Source organism: Miscanthus floridulus, chromosome 5, assembly GCF_019320115.1.
Source record: "Miscanthus floridulus cultivar M001 chromosome 5, ASM1932011v1, whole genome shotgun sequence".
Lineage (NCBI taxonomy): Eukaryota > Viridiplantae > Streptophyta > Magnoliopsida > Poales > Poaceae > Miscanthus > Miscanthus floridulus.
Window position 1 is genome coordinate 136,440,910 of NC_089584.1, and position 17,787 is coordinate 136,458,696.

The 17,787-nt window shown below is 43.7% G+C and overlaps 1 protein-coding gene and 1 pseudogene across 1 annotated transcript; one reads left to right on the forward strand and one right to left on the reverse strand.

Moving 5' to 3' along the window:
- Positions 1-518: 518 nt before the first annotated feature.
- Positions 519-2,863, reverse strand: LOC136453762 (uncharacterized). The gene is made up of 4 exons (XM_066454315.1): positions 2,623-2,863; positions 1,562-1,669; positions 1,170-1,234; positions 519-1,008 (listed from the first exon to the last, which is right to left on the reverse strand). The coding sequence occupies exons 1-4, from the start codon at positions 2,716-2,718 to the stop codon at positions 861-863; spliced, it is 417 nt and encodes a 138-aa protein (XP_066310412.1). The 5' UTR covers positions 2,719-2,863; the 3' UTR covers positions 519-860.
- Positions 2,864-10,131: 7,268 nt separating this feature from the next.
- Positions 10,132-17,180, forward strand: LOC136453763 (uncharacterized; annotated as a pseudogene).
- The last annotated feature ends 607 nt before the right edge of the window (positions 17,181-17,787 follow it).

The window sequence follows — 17,787 nt, forward strand, 5'->3', positions numbered from 1 at the left end:
AAGTGCACTATTATATATTTATATCAAAATCGCATGAGTAAAACATGTGATTACACTATGGAGGGTACAATCTCTTGCTAAGTTTCTTCGCTGCACAGACAATCGAGTTGGGTAGCTCTGGGCATGATCTACAAATCAGCCTCTTGTTACTTTGATCGCTTCTTTTCGTCTATATAAACGGTCTTTCAGTCTATATGTGCAGTGTCCTAAAACTGCTCAATTTAGGATACTTGCCTTGTCCAAGTGGCAACATTCCTGTCAAGTAAAGTTTCAGGAATTCCGGCATGCGAAACTTGAACCCTCCTGACACATCCTTACCACTGATCATTCCTCTCTCTCCGCAATGAACAATAGTAGTCTGCTGAGTTGCCCTCATCAAATTTGCATCAGAACATGTTACGATCAAATGGGAGAGCACAGGGGCTGAGACTGAATGAAGGCTTGGTAAGTCTCTACTAAACAAGTAAACGATGCAAATTTATTGTCCACCTGACCATGGTAAGCCTCTACTGAACAGGTAAACGATGCAAATTTATTGTACACCTGACCAAAACATAGTAAGCACCCATTGTTCCTTCACAAAGAGGAAAGAAAAACTACATACATCATGAGGATTGAAGGCGCCTGTCCACTTGTCCAGTTCCAATTTCCAACTAGTCAATCAACTCCAGTATATGAACGTTTTTGTACTTTCATCACTCCTTTGCATCACGGTTATTGTTGGTCACTAGTTAATGGTATCCTTGCGTTGTGTCTTCACATCTCAAATGCTCAATTGAGCAGCTTTGTTACATGGCAGGCAAGCCTGATGGAGCAACCCATGCGTCAAGATGCGAGGCTGTCTAGAGACTGTTCCTCCGTCATTTCTTTCTCTGGGGATCGCGATTAAGACTGTGCTTTCTCAAAGTTTTGATGTAACTTCTCATCAGACTGAATTTGTTCGAACCCAGGTGGTGCAAGTAATCCCATGTGAAGATCCCTGTCTTGTGCAAGTCATCAAAGAGTATCCTACACGCAAACAACAGCAGGTCATGAACCAGGCATGCAAATAAAAACAGAACTTTTTTTTGTCTTTATTTGATAGATAGATAGATAGAAATGGCACAGCTGACTTCTGCAATATGACTGAGAACTGAGAAAAACATGCTATGAAACAGGACAACCCTCACCGGACTCCGTAGTTTCCTACTGATTCAGCTGACATTATCCCAACATGTCGTCGCCCAAATATAACCTGATCAGACATAATTTCCACTGTAAAACTCAGAATTTTATGGAAACCGCAGACCCAGTACAAGATATTAATCTCCAAAGATGTCAACAAATATTTTATATGAATGATCTGCAGTCATAAATTAAAGAGTAATATGTCTGCAAATTTTCAGATTCATTCACAGAAAATTTACCCTTCAAAAGGCTATATGAGCAAAATTTTCCCCTTACAGCAATGACAATGAAATATTCGTAATTCGTAAACAGGAAAACTGCTGTTTGGGATAATAAAAAAAAACTCAAGAAAACCTACTGTGACATGGAGTGTGTAAAGTATACTAGAAATTACCTTTTCACCGCCCACTGAACGGATTTTGCTATCAGCTGCCGGGCTGTATACTCTGAGAAATTCTGCTGACAGATGAAATGAGCTACCATCAGCGAATTCGATTTCAACCTGGGATGAACTAGAAATTAGATAAATTCAAAACAGATACACAGCCCATACCCCAAATGAACCAGGCAAACCAATGCCAGAGTAAATTTCACAGCACGTTTGTAAGAGTGGCCAATTGGGAAAGAGGCCCTTGTAATTTGAAGACAAATATGCATATCAACAATAGCGGTGTTCGAAGGTTATCATGTTCAGAAAATTACACATTCCTGTGATGTTGCAGCAATCAGGATACACATGCCAACTTATCTCGTTCACCAGCAAATAATCTCATGCAATGCTACGTTGTTGATGCTATGTCCATCAACTGGGCAGCAGTTGTTAGCTAGTAGTAGTTAAGTGCCAGGCTACCAGCTAAGATGTACAGGCCCATTTCTTCAAGATAAGATGCATATATGGTCCTAAAATATGGATGTGATAAGGTCATATTTGGAAACAGTAAGACAACTGAATAAGACCAGAACTCCAAAAACGACGCTGGAGAACTGTTCCCATGACATTGACTGGGAGCTATGTCCTGATCACACATGGTCTCACACGAAATTCAGCACAAGGACGATTTCTGTTCACATGGCATGCATGCCCGAAATAGCATTTTTACTAATATTTCGCAATCGAGCACTCACAGGTGAGCAATAAGGGAACATTTTGTTTTGCTTGCACGCATGATAAACAAAGAATACACGCAATATTTGAGTACCTGCAAACCTACTCCTTGAGGTGACAACAACAATCAGGTGAAGTCAGACCGCAGAACACAGTGGCCCCGCGTGATGTTGTGAATTTGGCCTTTCAGCCGAGGACGGTACTCTAGATTAGATCACACTAAACTTAACAACATCCAGTATCCACCACGCGAGCAGTAGAGAGCCGCAGGAATCAGGTAAGACCTGAGGTAGGCAGGACCTACGGAGGAGGAGAAGGAGGCGCTGGTCGTCTTGGAAGCGGAGACTCACGGATTTGGGCGGGTGCAGCGCGAACTTCGTCAGGCGCGGGGGCTGCGCCGCCGCCGTGTGCAGCCGCCGGACCACGGCGCCCAGTGCAGCCGCCATAGACGAATGCGGGATATGGAGGGAGGGAATGGGAAATGGGAAGGGATGGAAATCTCTTCCGCTGTTGTTCGTAGGAATGGGAAATGGGGAGGGAGAAGGATATACCGACAAGCCCTTCTCGATACCTAACCCGCCCCCATCCGTGCACCCTGCCCATCCTCATCCGTTAGCCCCGTCCCTATCCCCATATTTCGTCCCGCCTCTTCGTGCCCCTGACCACCGGCTCGTCGTGAACTATCCCCCAACGCTCAGACTCTCCAAACAACACTAGGAAACACGTGCAACCTAAAATACTTGAATGCAACATATGTCTAAAACAAATAAAACATCTAGAATATACACTTGTAAATTATATGTGAAAAATATGCAACATCCAGATAGAACACTTTAACATGAAAACATTTGCTGCAACAGAAGACTAAAACGGATGAAATATTTTGAAACATACCATTGCAACATATATATGAAAACATATACAACATCCATACAAAAAATGCTTGCAACGCACTTCTGAAAACAGATAAAATAATTTGAACAAATGCTTGCAACATGCCTTTGAAACACTTGCAACATATGAAACATGTGCAACATCCTCAATCTACTTTTACAACATCCATATAAAACAATTGCAACATGCCTCTAAAACAACTGAAACAATTAAAACTTACATTTGCAACATATTAGGGAGAGAGAGGCCTGGGCCCGTCGATTCCGACCGACGGGGTGGGAGTCAGCGACAAGCGGCTGCGCGCGAGCACCACCCAACACCAGCACCAACGAGGTGCACGAGCACCACCACCACCAGCGCCACCGGCACTGGGCTTGGCTCGGCTACGATGGTGGTGGGTGGTGGGTGGGGAGCACCATGGCTGTCGGGGTGGGGGAGCTCGGTCGTCGAGGTGAGAGGGGGCACCGCTGGGTGGGGAGGGTGACGCGCCGAGGTGGGGGAGAGCCACCCATTCTCCTGCAACACCATCACGCCACCTCCATGGATCTCGCTGGAGGCGAGTGGATCTCGCTCGTGCTCCATGGATCTCGCCGGAGTGGGGTCTCGGCCACGGGATTTACGGGATTGGGGGCTCTCGGTGAGGACGCCGGGGTGGGGGAGGACATCAGGCGTTGGTGCGCTGCGACAGGGGATGAGGAGCGCGGAAGGGGTAAGGATGGGGAGGAGGAAGCGAAGGGATAAGTTTTTTTTAATGTACATACGGGCAGGAGCAAGTGGCGGGGGTTCGGAGCAAATAATACACGGTTACGGATGTGGATGCATATTTTTCAGATGTCGGAAATGGTATGAATATGAAGCGGAATCAGATTGGAGATGAATTAAAATAGTTGTGTAATATATGCATACATAGATAATTGTATATTTGTCAAGAGTTAATTCAGTAACGAGCCAATAGCAAACAATAGACAATAGTCTTGCATTGGATTCTATTTTGTGGCTATTACACCGACACAATTAAACATTTGACAGGGTAAAGCACTCACAAATGATAAGTTGTAAGCCAATGAGTAATAATAGCTTGCAAGTTATCAGTTCAGAATATGAAACAAACACATCACAAAAATAAAAAAGTTCTCAACTGACAAGCCTTTTCTAAATCCCAATTCAGCTAGTTTTTTATTCTAGGGTGACAAATTATTGAATATCCTATTTTAAATATCGGATAGTCCGTATAAAATTTATGGATAATCCATATCGTACAACGCATCCGCACATAGTGAGACTCCACTTATTCATATCTATATAGATATTAAAATTTCTTCTTCACATCCTCAAAATTTAGATTTGGATCGGATCGAAGAATTATCCATGCCACTTCTCATGCACGTCTTCTTGATGTTATATTTGAGATGCAAAAAAAAAAAAAAAAAAAAACAGGCGCAATAGGGTAAAAAAAGTGAAATCAGCAATTGCATAATAGTGGGTTGCAGATAAAACATAAAATAAAATAATCCACAACTATTCAAGTGTTAGTTTTTGTGTTCTTTATCTTCTTGCACAAATATTTGTTGCACTCCAAAATTTACATGATGGTAGTGTACTACATGAACTATCGAACCATATAATTAGTTGCATTTTGGTGCATGTAACTGATGCAACTACATGTGCAAAAGCACCTGGAATGTTCTCTTATCCTCAGTATAATACCTCCAAAGGCAGTGTCTAACCGGGTTAAGTTATTGATTTACGATGGCGTTCGTATTTTTCTAAATTTATTAGCAAATAATTTATCAATGTCAAAATATAACAATTTAGTATTTTGAATGTGCTCATTTGAATATATTCATATGTCCGCGTGTTCTCAATATATGTACAATTTTGCACTGCTAAACACCCTATTCAAATAAATAAATGAACAATAGAAATTCACTCTTCCACCTTTTTCTCTTATATAATTCCCGCTGCAAGGGATTTTTTTTTAATTTTAACACGTTTTGAAAACTAATTTTAAATTTAACACGGTCGTTTTTTTTTAAACTAACACTTTTGACCGCGTCTATTGTCCCGGCGCGGCCAAATGTCTGTGCCACGCCATGCATGGTGGCGCGACAGAGGCCTGACGTGGTGACGACCGGAATCGCTGACCGCTGACGAGGCAGGTCCTGCCGCGCCATCGACCTTGGCGCGGTAGTGCCGCGCCCTGATCTGTGGCGCGGCAGAGCCGAATAAAACCCCGCGCCCAGTCCCGCCTACCCGAGCAGCAAGCCCGCCTAGCCGCCGCGCCCGCCGCCCGCCCGGCGGTACCTGGACGGTTTAATCGGAACGCGTCGCGTCGATAGTGAGAGTTATTTTAAGTATTGCTTGACGTAAAATCAATAGTGGATTTGTTTCTATCTTTTGTTGAATTAGTTTTACGGCCGAATAGAGAATTTGATGAGGCAATGATTTTTTTCGTTTTTCATAATATGGTTAACCACATATTAACTATTCGATTATGAAAAATTGAATCGGATTGAAACGAATATTTTTTTAAGGAAACTTATTTCTTGGGCTTTTTGGCCCTATATTGTAGGATCGGCGGCGACGCGACCATGGACCCTGGCTTTCTCGACCCCTCGCGCAAGACGCCAGCCACCGGCGTCGAGATACGGCGGGACTGCCGGTTCCTGAACTAATTGCTATTTAATCTCGCCAGCAGTGCTGCCGCGACGCATAGAAACGAATGTGAAACAAATAAATGAAATCCGTACGCAAGTTGACAAACTGCCACATAACATTTTCATTGGTTTGACATAAATTTGGCATAACATAACCAAATAACCCCGCAAGTTTTGGACGCCAATAGTCGTTTGACCTAACAAACTAAGATCCAGGAGTGTAAGGATCCCTTAGACGCCTCTGTCTCTTTCGGATTTGTTGGCAACATATTGGGAGTGTAGCCAACGTCGGTATGGTCGCATCGACGGTGCGTACGGCTCGTACCTTGCAAGTATATGATATGCACGATTACTTATAACTCTTTATGATCGTTAGTTCATAGAGCATATATATTTAAAGAAACTATCTTTGTTAGTACCTGTGAGGCTCTTTGGGTACCAAGCGGAGCACCACCTAGCTGAGACATGTCGATCTTGTTCTGCGGCTAATCGTCCCACTAGTCGTGCTGTCTGCGGAAGCCCGAGGGGTCATCGTTGTCATCGTCGTCCTCGGTTGCAGTGTCCTTTCCAGCGTTATGATGTGGTGGTGTATGAACCGCGGAAGTGGAACCTGTCATCGGCTGAGAAGAGCCGGCTGGTGTCCTCAAAGAGGCTGAAGACGTATCACCCGACCGCACCAGGAGTGGTGGTTCCTCATAAGGAGTGTCCGTACAGCTCAGCTTCTGAGCTAGCTTCCTGCAGCTCTTCTTCACCTTCTGCATAAATAGACGTTAAAGTTAGTGTATTTTCTAAACACATATACACTAAAGAAATATTTTTGAAACGAACAAATTTATGTTTACCTCCACAAAAGGCGCGAGAACGCCTTACCCCTACCCTCTAGACTCGTGAAGCCGAAACGCTGCTTCGTTGGACAGCCTTGATAATTGTGTCGTCTGGGTATAGAAACGCGGTTAGACAGTTTTAGTACACATACTTAATATCAAAAGGATAACAAATTGTACCATTCAAGTATCTTACCACGTATCTTTGAAGCGGGGCTCTCTGTAGTTGTGTGTCCTCTCTAGTGGTAATGTCGTACACATCTTCGATGACATCTTCCTTCGAGTCCTCGTCAATCGCCTCCTCAATATATAGGGGCTTGATATGTGTCCTCGTAGACCTATAAAGCCACCACAGGTACTCGTCGAAGGTGTGCTAGTCATGTGGAGGACCCGCATAGACCGGATGTCGTACCCTATTCTGCCACAAATGGATGTGCGCGCTGTGTGTCACACGCCAATCCTTGGTCTTGTACCTCTTCCTACGGTCATACCTGCAACAAAACGATATTAATTGTACCACACACAGCTCTAAATTATAGCTTTGTTATTAATCGATAACACATCCGTACAATCCTTGGTTGGTGGAGTAAAGCGATGGTGGGCAGCCTGTCATTCTTTCAAACTATCTGCAGACCCTGATGGACAAGTGAATCTCGACCACATGGAAGAAAATAAGAGAGACGTCGTAGCGATACTCGTCTAACTCGTCCCTAGTGACAGGACTGAGATAGTACTGGAGCTCTGGAGCATCTCAAGGACACCAATGCACCTGAAATTTCGTAATTGAGTTAGGTTATGATATAATGTACATCGAACAAGACACATATATGATAGTAAAGAGAGCATAACCTGATGGTGTGTCAGGGTAGCGAGACCGTCCGTATACTCTCTGTACTTGCGCCTCGCATTCCCTCTAACTAACTCTAATTCCGTCTAGATAAACAGAGCTGTAGGGAGTGTATCCTGCCCGTTCTATTGCTGTATTGAACACGATAATAAATTAGTAATTAAAAAACTCATCATATGTAACCATATCAAAGAATATAATGAACCGAAGTACTTACCGGTAAACCAGTACTAAGTGGCCTTCCAATGTGCCATCGTTCCCAACACCAAACCTAGAGTAGGTACGAGCAACCTCCAAGGTTCGCATACCCTGAGGTACGACGGTAGGCAACGCATAGCTGTCGATATATTCATGCTAGGACTGCGCTGCCCCAGGTGTACGCCACTATGTTCTCCCACGGCTAGCGTAGTATGTCAAGGAAGATTCAGTTGATGGTGTTGCCTAAAGCTTCTAGGAAGAGGAAAGCACCCAGAAAAGTGCCAGAGCCACACTCGAGCGAGCCTGTCGATCTGAGCCTCCTCAGCCTGTGGGTCCAAGTAATCAAAACGCTCCGTGATCTAGGACGACGAACACCGAAAGTTTTTCTAAAATTTACCAAAGAACATGAGACCCGATGGCTGCAGAAAAGCAATGCAAGTATTAAATAGGCTTCAATTTCTCACTTATTTTTCTTGAAAGCCTCATCGTCCGGTGAAAAAAAGCCAGTAAACTGAGCCACTAGCTCCTTCTAGTGATCGTTGTCAACTATCCCTATCACTGGAAGCCCCCGAAGGCCAAAAATAACCTTCACGTCCTGCATGGTTAAGGTCATCTCGCCACGAGGTAGGTGGAATGTGTGGGTCTCAGGTCTCCACCTGTTATAAGAATAGAACGACTGTTAGTTGCCTCAAATTTATTACAAAAAAGTTTACGTACAAAGAATACACTCACACCTATCTATAGCTGCAGTAAATAGTGATAGGTCAAGGAGGCGGAAGACCGTGGTTGACAACACGGACAAGCTTAAGGAAGCCGGCACGCCGTATGTACGACGCATAACACTCGTCCCACTGGTACGCCTTGGTGTGCGTGCAGGGCCTCAAAGTAGGCAAGGCCACCTTTGCGTTGTTGTCACTCAAGATGTGTGCTCGGTGCTGGTCGTCGTACTCTACCTTAAGAATAGAGTACAACGAGTGCTGCGTGGGGGGTCATCCTGTTACAAATTGATAAACAAAGCGTTAGAGTATTCAAATTAGCAAAATTCAAATTAACATTATGTAGCATTACAAAATTTAAACTACTTGTTATGCAATATGAAAGCATATGTATATATTCAAAGTAAAATTAATAGACATATCACACACTACTAACATAAACAATTTCACTAGGAATATAAGCATTTGACGAAACTTCATGAAATCATCAAAATCAACGTATCACGCACTAGTAAGTACCGACATTTGTAAACTAGTATCTATACCCAAAATCCCTAACTAAATAGCTAACTATAAACTAAATAATAAATACCTAATCAATCCCTAAATCCAAAATCCTAATCTCAAACCTAAAAACCACCTACGTAAATCACAAACAAATTCACTAACCTAACTATCCTAAATCACTAACTATCATAAATCAATAACAATCATAAAACCCTAACTATCCTATATTACTAATTATCCTAAAACAATAATAATCAAAATAACATGAAATCGAGAGGGAGGTACCTTAAGAGCGGGCGACCTTGACGCGTCGGCGTTCGTGGTGGGGCCGGCGCGGGTGCTGCGCGGCAGGAGTGACCGGGCGCGGGGTAGGTGCGGCGTGGGCGGGCGCTGGCGATGGGCGCTGCGCGGCTGGCGGAGGACGCAACGGTGGGCGGGCGGGCAGGGGTGTCTGCGGGCGGGGGGGGGGGGGGGCTCGCTCGCGATATTTATTTGGCCTCGCCGCGTCATGCTCCGTGGCGCGGCAGAGCCCTGCCACGTCAACGATCGCGATTCCGGTCGTCACCACGCCAGACCTCTGTCGCGTCACCATGCATGGCGCACCACAGGCATTTGGCCGCCTAGCCTGTGCCGCGCCAGGGCAATAGGCGCGGCCAAAAGTGTCAGTTTTTTTTAAAAAAACCGACCGTGTTAGATTTAAAATTAGTTTTCAAAAAGTGTTAAAATTAAAAAAAATTCCTACAAGGCAAGCAACAAGATAATAAGACTATTTGCGAACTGAGCGTAGCTCAGCTGGTTGGGTTCTTTATGGTGGAAACCGTTCATCCGTACTCAAGTCTCCAATTTGACACGTGTGCTCGTATTTTTTTATATTTATTTATTTTAGGATTTAATGATGCTATTCTTTCAGTGGTAGGCGACGTGTCCGTCGACAACGAGGCGGCTGTGAGGACTTCGTCAATCACAAGGTGTGTTTTTGTATGTTTATAGGGGTAAGTGTACGCTCGTGTATATGAGTATGTGCGTCTGGGTTTGAAAAAAAAGATAATAAGAGTATTAAAAATAGAATTATACCAAGTGAATAGTCCCACAACGAATAGGATTATCGGTAGCCTCACCGAGTCACCGGAATGCTGAGTGGGCGAACCGTCGCCGTCAGCCTACCTCGGGCGCGCCATCTCCTCGCCACTGCATGTGGCGGGCGGGCGTGCTGTGCTGCCTTGCTGGCGCACAAATGGCGTTCGCGCACCCTGGTCCCGACACGAAAAAGGCCAAACCCCTCAGCCCTCAGCCCCTCACTAGATTCCTAGTGGGCCAGCCTCGCCGTAGGCCGATCAGCCGACAGCCAGTCAGCCACACAACACGCGCCACCGGGCGCGAGAGGAACGGAACGGCGCAGCCGCGGCGGCGGCGGCTGTAAGCTCCCGCACCAGCGACCGGCGGACACGTATATCCATCTCCCCTCGCAAAGTCGCACACACCCGTCCTCGGCCTTGTTCCGTCCGCCAGCAATGCCGCTGGCGCTCGCGCAGCTGCAGGACCTGCGGGACCGCATCTCCGACCGCCTCCGCCCATGGAGCCGCTCCGCGCAGTTCTGGGTCCGCGCCGCGGACATCTACACCAGCTACAAGGTGAGCCAGCTAGCCGCTGCTCCATTGGCGTGCCTTTTATGTGCTCGTTGATATGCCTCTGAGCCTCTGAGGTGCGGGGGTTTTAATTGCGAATCGCTTTGGTCGGTCCAGGTGTGCCAGCTGCGGGCGGGGTTCGTGAAGGATGAGGACGAGCGGGAGGTCATGTGGGAGCAGCAGCACGAGCTCGGCGCGCAGAAGATGTACTCCCTCTGCTCCGAGCTCGGCGGTCTGTTCCTCAAGGTTGGTGTGCTTGGGTTCGCCTGCCCTATTCTAATTTTTCTTTCCTCCTCTCTGATTTTCAAATGCCCTCACTCCCACCCACCAAAAAAAAGGGGCGTGTGACAGAAGTGTGCGGGTGCTGGTAACTGTGATCGCGCTTGTGCTGCTTTGTATCATCATGTTATGATTCGTATGCTTTGTGACACTGGTTCGGTGGATTTTGAACAGGCTGCTCAAATTCTGGGAAAACCTGACCTGGCACCGATGGCTTGGGTGAAGAGACTTGTCACACTGTGTGATCAGGCCCCAGCCACGCCATTTATAGTGGTTAGAGATGTTGTGGAGAAGCAGTTCGGGAAGAACTTCGATGACATATTCGAATTCTTCGACGTGGAGCCTGTTGGGTCTGCTTCTATTGCACAGGTTCGTGCTTAGGTATTTATCTTTATCTGTGAAATCTGGGGAGTGGGGTAACATTGTACTTTCTACCATTCCTGCCAATGTTAGGCTTGTGCAAATATTGTTTCCTTCTTTGTAACATAACATCACATGCGTACTGGGAACAGATCACTTATTTTCTCACTATTTTTTTAGATAATTTCGAAGTTTTATTTGGCTCATATTTGTTAGGTGCATCGAGCAAGGCTTAAATTATCAAAGACAGACGTTGCTGTCAAGGTTCGTAATATGCTTATGTGTTTTGTAAACAGCCATTTGAAACCTCAGATTTGTTTCGGATGCCATAATGAATTAGGAATTGACCAGGTTCAACATCCAGGAGCCGGACATCTGATTATGGCTGATATTCGGAATATGCAAGCAATGGCCTTGTTTCTGCAGAAGTATGACATCAACTTTGATCTATTCTCTGCCACCAAAGAGATGGAAAAGCAGGTTTCTTCCCCACCCCCATAGCTTTCTGTTTTGTCGCTTGTCCCAGTAATCCATTATACTTTTCTACACCTTTCCTAAAACACCAAGAAAAATGTTGTGCCTCTTTCTGCATTTTTATAACTATGTTAAGATAAAATAAGTCAGTCTGCCGTGTTTCAAATTACTATTGAACCCTGTTAAACTGCACAGGTTGGTACTATATGCAGATCATTTTATAGAGTTGTACACATCATGGAATTCTGATATCTACTATCTTATATCTGATTAATCAGCGGCTTTCAAATTTAGGACCACTAAAATAGGGTTCAACCTTTTACATATCTATTTTTTCTTCAATCATCACTATGGAAATTTTAAGCTCTTATCTTAGAGCTAATGTTAAATCTTCCTCTTAACATTGTTTTCGTAGTATAATGCATGGTAACTAATATGTATCTTTGGTGAAGCAGTAATGCAATGCAAGGTTAATAGAAGCTTCAAATATTAGATATATGCATGTGCACAAAATAATAAACTCAGTCATTCTTTCTATATATTAGCTGGAAGAACAAATAAGACAAATTTAGAGTTCACATTTTGACCGTTAGAAACAAGAAACAGCTCCTATTTGCATCTGGACCATTATTGACCAGTTATATATTTACATTAGCTAAAGGAGCTTAGCTGTTCAAATTGATTGGTCTTCATAAACATGCATCTCCTTGTGAGAACATATTGTTGTGTTTCCTTTCTTTGTTAGTACCTCTATTTCACACCAGTGCGCGCCTTGTGTGGTATTAAAGTATTGATATGTTTTTTTTTATTGATGTGTGCTTCTGAAGATATGCTATGAGTTTGACTTTGTGCGTGAAGCAAGAGCAATGGAAAGAATACGAGAATTCCTACGTGTCACCAATAAGAAACCTCCAGTTACGGTGCCTCGTGTGATTCCTGGGATGGTTAGCAGGTATAATATCATAGCTGCTCACTTAGCCAAAGTGTTCTTCAGGTTATTTAATTGAATCGTAGTTCTCTACCATATGTTCAGTTGGATGCAATGGTTGTCTCTAGTTTGATGGTTTCAACAGAGCAATTATAAATCAGCCACTTACAGACTTACTGATACCAGGACAAGAAATATTTATTAGCCACACTAGATTTTCCCTTTGCATGATGCTTCTTTATGCAAAGTTAATATTTGCATTTCTAGTGTATTTTCCTCCATCACGCAGTGACTTTATGTTATTGGATCTTCCTGACCCTCTAGGTTATGTATCTGGACTTCCAGGGATTAACATTATCATGTACTGTCTTGTTTGGATTTTTAGAGCTAATAAACAAAGAAATATTTATCACTACCATTTCACGTTATCAATAAAAAAACCAGTGCGTGCCTTTCTGCTGCTGATTTTAAATCATACCTTTCTCTGTTCTTGTATTCCAAATGTAGGAAACTTGATTTTTATACTGTATGCTGTTGGATAGAACAAGCACTTAATTTTGATCTGATGTAGTGGCTTAATTTTTACTGAGCCTACTATCTCTTGTGTTTCTTTGCAGAAGCAACCTGTGACAGTTTTTAGACCAATCAATATATGAGGTTATTCTGTTGTAGTATTAATTAAATGTTAATTTTTCTTTATATATTTTGTTAGAGAAGTTTTGGTAATGGAATTCATCAAAGGGACCCCAATAATGAATCTTGGCAATGAAATGGCTAAAAAGGGCATAGATCCTGGTGGTAAGGTTGCAGCAATGGCAAAGCAGTAAGCCCCTTCATCTTAAAAGAGTATGATTCTCATTTGCTTAGTTTACAGAACCTTATACTAGTTCTAAGATTCTGTGGTTGGACTGATGGGTCAATGTTATTGAATGAATATGATAAAATTTTATGCAGTTTAGTCACGATTGGCAGACCTTGAAAAGTAACTAGTTTTTTTTTATCGAACACCCAGGAGAGCTGTGTATTATTATATTAAGATCTAAGAAGAAAAACAGAAGGGGGGCAAGAGCCCTTAGAAACACACACCACCACCCCACACAAATAATGTTATAACCCGCCGTTGACAAAGATAAGACCGACCCTGACTAAAGCCTAGAAACCTGCACTATTCTCCATCAGGCACAAGAGCAAGGAGGTGGGAAATACCCCTAGCCATGGCCAGAATCCAATTGAACAGCTCCTCCTTAGCGAGCAATAATGCTCCAGCCATGTTTGGGGAAGCCCCATCAACACCGATTGCAGTGTTTCCAAATTATCCAAGCTCCAAGGACGGTGATAACATTGAGACCTTTTCTGACAGGATGGGACCATCCACCCTGGATTCAGCCATCGCTCACCAGTCATCAAAGCATCCATGTTCATTTTGTGGGAGAGACCTTGTAAACTGAGTCTTTGCAGCAGGAGAAACCAGAATTCTCGTGCAAAAATGCCAGGCACAAGCAGGTGATTGATTGTTTCATCAGCTTGATCACAAAGTGGGCAATGAGCAGGATGTGGGAGGCCCCGCTGCAAGAGACGATCATCTGTCCAGCACCTGTTATGAGCCACCAGCCACATAAAAAACTCATTTTCCTGGAGCCCAGGATTTCCAAATCCTCTCCCAGGGTCTAAAGAGGACGGCACCAAGAAGCATTCCATCGTATGCAGTTTGGCCGAGTAGTTGCCTGAATTTGAGAAACACCAAATGTGGGTGTCTTCCACCTTGGGCTGAAGCACCACTTCACAAAGCATGCCCCGGAGACGAAGAAATTCAGTAATGACTTCAACAGTTAGAATTCCAGTAATGTTTCAGAAATCCAGGTGTGATTTGAGAGAGCCTCTCGTGCACTAAAGAGAACAATCGAGTTGCAAGGCCAGCAATACATTGTCTGTCGATGCACCTGCCAGTCCAAAACAATGTGGAGGCACCATTACACCAACTTCTGAGACCACTGCCATGGAGAAGAAAGCCTGGGCAGAGCCATGAATTTGAACAGGCAGGGCTAACCAAGGACGATAAAGGTCTGTTTTTTGCTAACATAACCACCTAATCCTGAGTGCCCATCCAAGGTTTTGTTGGTTGGAGGTGCCCAAGACACCCACCTCAGGGGGGTGACGTACTTTAGTCCAAGTCACCAGAGACCAGACAATGCCCGCTTCTGTGTCTTTATGTCCTCTCCAAAGAAAGCTCCACCTGATCTTATCAATGGCTTTTAGGGCTCATGGTGGAAGCTCAATGGCCATTGCCAAGTAGACTAGCATTGAGTTAAGGACAAATTGGACCAAGATACATTGACCAGCACGTGTTAATTGTTAACAGGTCCGCCTTCCTTCCTGGAAGCCGGTCTGCTATCTTATCAATAATGGGCTGGATTTGAGCTTAGGTCAGTTTCTCTAGAGAGAGGAATTCCAAGATATATACAGGAAAGTCTAGTAACTGACATGGCATGAGGTCCTGTATCTGTGTGATGTCCCCCTTGGTGCAATGGATAGGTAGCACATTGCTGCTCTTGTGAACATCTGTTTTCAGACCTGATGCCTTGCCAAAAAGCTGTAAGATATCCAGTGTCAAACCAATGTCACTAACAGAGGGCGTGAATAATTAGAAACATTCATTTTTTTTGTAAAATAAATTCAGGTTTTAGGTTATAGTCATTTCTTCAATTGCTTTAAATTCTAATGATTAGGTTATCTCAAAAGTACCCCTTTTCTGTTGCAGGAAGATTTTGTCAGATCTTACTCTTGCATATGGTCAAATGATCTTGAAGGATGGCTTTTTCCATGCAGATCCACACCCAGGAAACATCCTTATCTGTAAGGACACAGAGGCAAGAGACCTTTTAAACCCTTCAATCTCCTTTTACAGGGCAATGGCAGCTTCCAGTTAAATGTTCTTCTTTGTGATATTTCTTAGGTGGCTTTACTTGATTATGGACAAGTAAAAAAAATGCCAGAAGATTTGCGGCTTGCTTATGCAAATCTTGTAGTTGCAATGGCTGATGATGATTTCTTGAGGGCTGAGGAAAGTTTCAGGTATCCTCAATTGCACACCATGCATTGTTCGTCTAAATAGTCGTTGAGCCCATTTAGACACTACACTGTGGCACACCATTTCCATTTAATCACCCATTGATCCCATTTAAATGGCTTTTTGCATGAATTATGGCTAAAGGGTAGGTGACCGACTGTCTAGCGTTTAGGAAAGCACTAACGCCATGCTATGGTCTACTGAGTTTTTTGCTAGTCGGCAAACAAAAATATTTTATGTTGTTTCTCTAACAAAGCAGTCTGAGCTAGCAAACTAATGAAGATATGACATATTGGTTCCTGTTCAAAATGAAAAGATGGGTGCTGATTCTTATTGAATAGTTGTTGATATATATATTACCTATTTTCCTCGTGGACTAAAATATTTCAGGGAGCTCGGTATCCGAACATGGGCCATATCTGATAACAAGCTAGAAGAATTGTTTCAATTATCCCTGCCAATGTTTGATACAGATTACCACCAGGTGTAACTGTTATGTCACCTTTTGCCGATGATTCTTTGCTTCATAAAATTGGAGTGGAGGTATATAACCTATATTTTCTTAACCAATCCTATATTTGTGTCCATCCATTTATTTGTATTATCTTCACACATAAGGTGATCTATCTATGTATTAATGTGTAGTTTGACTTCCTAAACTGCTTCCTTAAATCACTTATTCTATTCGTTTCCTGTTTGAAGAGCTTCCCGGAAGAGCTATTTTCAGCGCCTCGAACAATTCAACTTTTGCGAGGGCTGACTGTAGGGATGGGCCTTACATTCTCGTGCGCTAAGCATTGGAGACCAATCGCTGAGGAAGCGTTGTTAAAAGCTGGAAGACAAAGCGGTAAATGTGTTTTTAGTCTGCATAATTTGTCTATACCGTGCGTTCTGATTGAGAGATGGAGTGATTGACTCATTTGAACTTATGTCATGTTAATGCAGCTTCAAAATCAAGAAAGCAAGTAGGGATAGGGACCATCAAGTATACGAACATTCTTTGAGGAAACGGAAGTAGCCAAAAGCTCAAGCCTTCGCGGCCTGTTCGCTTTTACTTATAAGCCGTACTTTTTCAGCCAATGAACAGCACAATACATCTATTCACATTCATTTACTTTGGGTGCGTGTTATTTTACACAAGGATGTTGCTCTTTTTTTTAAAAAGAATTTTAGGGCATCGTCCCTGTCTTAGCATTGCAAAGACAATAAGACAATAAGCATTCGGTACAGCATTCAGGTGGGACGCACCCGTCCAAAAAGCTTACGAAGACATCAGCAAGTAGTATCACATTTTCTAGCACCACACTCACTCCACCGACTTAGCACTCAAAAACTCACTCTCAGCCCCGTCACCAAGAGACGATGATGCTGCTCATTCCTTCATCACAATGTGTTATTTGGATTTTAGTATATTGTTAGGGCTTCTATCAGAAGCTGACATGTAACACAAGGGGCATTAGTGGCGGCTTGTTTCCCGCACGTAGCGAGCGGACCTCAGTTTGCTCCGGGGCCACTACACGAGCATCGCGCTGCCATCGACCCAACTGGAGCCACCACCTCCGCGGGTGTTTGCGTGCTCGTCGGGTAGGGTTTCTTGCCAAGCTCGAACTACCGCGTGAGATGGAGGGAAGGAAAGGGAGGGGAGGGAGTGGAGAAGGCGAGGCGCGCCATGCGATGTAAGAGTCAAAGCCCCTATGGCAGGCCGCTGTCGGCCAGCTACCGGTGCCATTGCAACATGTGCAACACTAGTCTACTTTTGAAACATCCAGATGAAACATTTGTAACATACGCCTGGAGACAAATGAAACATGCGTTTGAAACATTTGCAAAAAGCACATGAAACACTTGAAAACATTTGCAAAACATACGCAACATCTAGATAAAACATTTGCAACATATGCGTGAAATATATGCAACTTCTAGATAAACATACTTGCAACATACGTTTGAAAAAACAGATGAAACATTGGGACAATATTTGCAACATAAGTGTACAACCATTACAACATATGCAACATCCTGATCTACTTTTGCAATAACCATACGAAACCCTTGCAATGTACCTCTAAAATAATTAAAACACTCGAAAACATATATTTGCAACCCGTGCTTTCAGCGTAATGTCACCTTGCTACTTCG

Bases quoted from the DNA above. Each gene is read 5' to 3' on its own strand.
- LOC136453762 (XM_066454315.1), bottom strand. From the start codon at position 2,718: ATGGCGGCTGCACTGGGCGCCGTGGTCCGGCGGCTGCACACGGCGGCG. The intron at 1,235-1,561 runs GTAATTTCTAGT...ATGTCTGATCAG, and splicing joins GTTCAGTGGGCGGTGAAAAG to GTTATATTTGGGCGACGACA. The intron at 1,009-1,169 runs GTGAGGGTTGTC...GTTTGCGTGTAG, and splicing joins GTAGGAAACTACGGAGTCCG to GATACTCTTTGATGACTTGC.